This window comes from Propithecus coquereli, unplaced genomic scaffold (assembly GCF_000956105.1).
Source record: "Propithecus coquereli isolate 6110/MARCELLA unplaced genomic scaffold, Pcoq_1.0 Scaffold63, whole genome shotgun sequence".
Classification (NCBI taxonomy): Eukaryota; Metazoa; Chordata; class Mammalia; order Primates; family Indriidae; genus Propithecus; species Propithecus coquereli.
In genome coordinates, this window is record NW_012152285.1 from 6,806,426 (window position 1) to 6,808,904 (window position 2,479).

General features: G+C 34.2%; 1 protein-coding gene across 1 annotated transcript in view; it reads left to right on the plus strand.

The window, feature by feature from the left end:
- HECTD2 (HECT domain containing E3 ubiquitin protein ligase 2) overlaps positions 1-2,479 on the plus strand; it is a 94,028-nt gene that overhangs the window by 44,230 nt on the left and 47,319 nt on the right. Inside the window, exons 3-4 of the mRNA XM_012659661.1 lie at positions 955-1,093; positions 1,787-1,889. Coding sequence (XP_012515115.1) covers positions 955-1,093; positions 1,787-1,889 — 242 coding nt within the window. The remainder of the gene's footprint in view (positions 1-954; positions 1,094-1,786; positions 1,890-2,479) is intronic.

Below are 2,479 nucleotides of genomic sequence, written 5' to 3' on the forward strand. Positions count from 1 at the left end.
TAGATAAAGAAAAAAATGTGTGTATATATACCATGAAGTTACTACTCAGCCATAAAAAGGAATGAAATACTGTCTTTTGCAGCAACCTGGATGGAACTGGAGACCACTATCTTAGGTATCTCCTAAATGGAAAAAGAAATACCACATGTACTCACTAATAATGGGGAGCTAAACGATGGGCACACATGGGCACAAAGTGAAGTAAAGCGGTGATCCTCAACCTTCTTGGTTGGCACTGTATAAAGAAGCTTTGGCCAAGGACTGACTGCATATACAACAGTGGTTCCAGAGATTATAATGCTATATTTGTACTGTGCCTTTTCTATGTTTAGATACACAAATACTTACCATTGTATTATAGTTGCCTACAGTATTCAGTACAGTAACATGCTGTACAGATTTGTAGTTTAGGAGCAATGGACTATACCATTATAGCCTAGGTCTGTAGTAGGAGGTACCATTTAGGTTTGTGTAAGTACAATTAATGATGTTCACACAATGATGAAATTACCTAACAATGCATTCCTCAGAACATATCTCCATCATTAAGCAATGTGTGACTATATTCTAAAAGCTAATAAACATTAAAAACCATTGAGCCTCATTGAAATATTCCCTGAAAGACAATTTTTGGTAAGGGAGGAGGGGAAAGAAATGCTAAATTACATTGATAGACAACTTTGAGGGGGGAGGAGAAAGGGAAGAAGCTCTATATTAAACATATACATTAATGTAAGGTATAGCTTAATATCTGTTGTGAGTGAAGTGGGGGTTTGGGGAAATAAGCACTCCAGTAAGCACCCTTAACTGTGGTTGGTTTTTCTCTTAATATGATCCCAAAGTGAATGTGGTACAAAGTAATTTGTTTTCTGTTTACATTGAATTAACCTGACATTTTATAATTTGGAAAATTTTTATGATTAATTACATTGAATGCTTTCTTATACTTCACAGTGAGAGACCCACCACCAGTTTGCCTTGATGTTAGACAAAAACAGCGTATCTCTGTAGATTCATTATCATCTGAAACGAAGGCCCCAGCCCTTCCAGAATCTATCCTTCCAGTCCAGCCCAAAACTATGAAAGACTTTCAGTAAGTTTCAACTCAATATTTATATGTAGACATACAGTTATCCGCATGTCAGCACTTTACATAATTTAATATCTGTGTGAGTAATTGAACATATAGATCATTATAAGGTATTAGCCAAGAATGAAGACCCGAAAGACTAGATTTCTCAAGTTGAAGGGGAAAACAAATGTATGAATAACAAGTAAGGGTTAGATATATTGCAGCAAAATAAAGGAAACACCAATTCAGAGACCATGAATCAAAACAGGCAAAAAGAGATAAAAGTGGTGATATAATAATAGAGTGTTGCCATTTTAAATAAGAGCTCATCTCTACTGTGTGATATATATTATCACCATTTAGAAAATCCAAATGCATGTTCGAAGGATTAAGTGGGAATGAGAAAGTAGAGACGAATGTATATCTTCAGAGGCTTAGCTATCAAGGGAAGGAAAAAGAGTGCTAATTGGAAGAGACATGTCAAAAGTGAACTTTTTTTAAAACAAGTAAATGGGAAAATTGAAGCTGGGTTAATATCTTAATCCAATTAAGAACTGTAAATTTATAAACTATATTTACACTAACTAGAACATTTCTGTATTTGGTTTCAGTATTTCAAGTTTCATGTTTACTGACATTTTTTGTAAAAATGTAATGCTATTTTATCTGAATAATATTTCTATCTATATGTGGTTAACGTATTTTTCATTTTAGGGAAGATATGGAAAAAGTTAAGTCATCAGGAGATTGGAAAACAATACATGATTTTTATCTAACAACATTTGATTCTTTCCCAGAATTAAATGCTGCATTTAAGGTAATAATACATAAAATACATCTTTCACTCACTTTGTTTTAAATTTTCCAAAAAAGATTTGATAAATTTATTTCAGGCCAGGCACAGTGGCTCACGCCTATAATTCCAGCACTCTGGGAGGCCAAGGTGGGAGGATTGCTTGAACTCAGAAGTTCGAGACCAGCCTGAGCAAAAACAGGACCTTGTCTCTTTCAGAAATAGAAAAAATTAGCCAAGCATGGTGGCATGCCTGTAGTCTCAGCGACTCAGGAGGCTGAGGCAGGAGGATAGCTTGAGCCCAGGAGTTTGAGGTTGCAGTGAGCTATGATGATGCCACTGCACTCTACCTGGGGCAGCAGAGCGAGACTCTGTCTCAAAAAATTTACTTCATTTTCTACCCAATATTTACTTAAATGTTTAAACTAGCATATATGGTATATACTGATTTATGAAATTACACATATCACAGATATTATATAAGTGATATCTTAAATATCATTACTTAATAATACTAATGTTAATGTTTGACTCCATTCTTTCACTTTTAAAAAAAGAAAGTTATTAAAATAATCCCTATATATTCATTTTTATTTTCAGCAATTTTGCCCTAA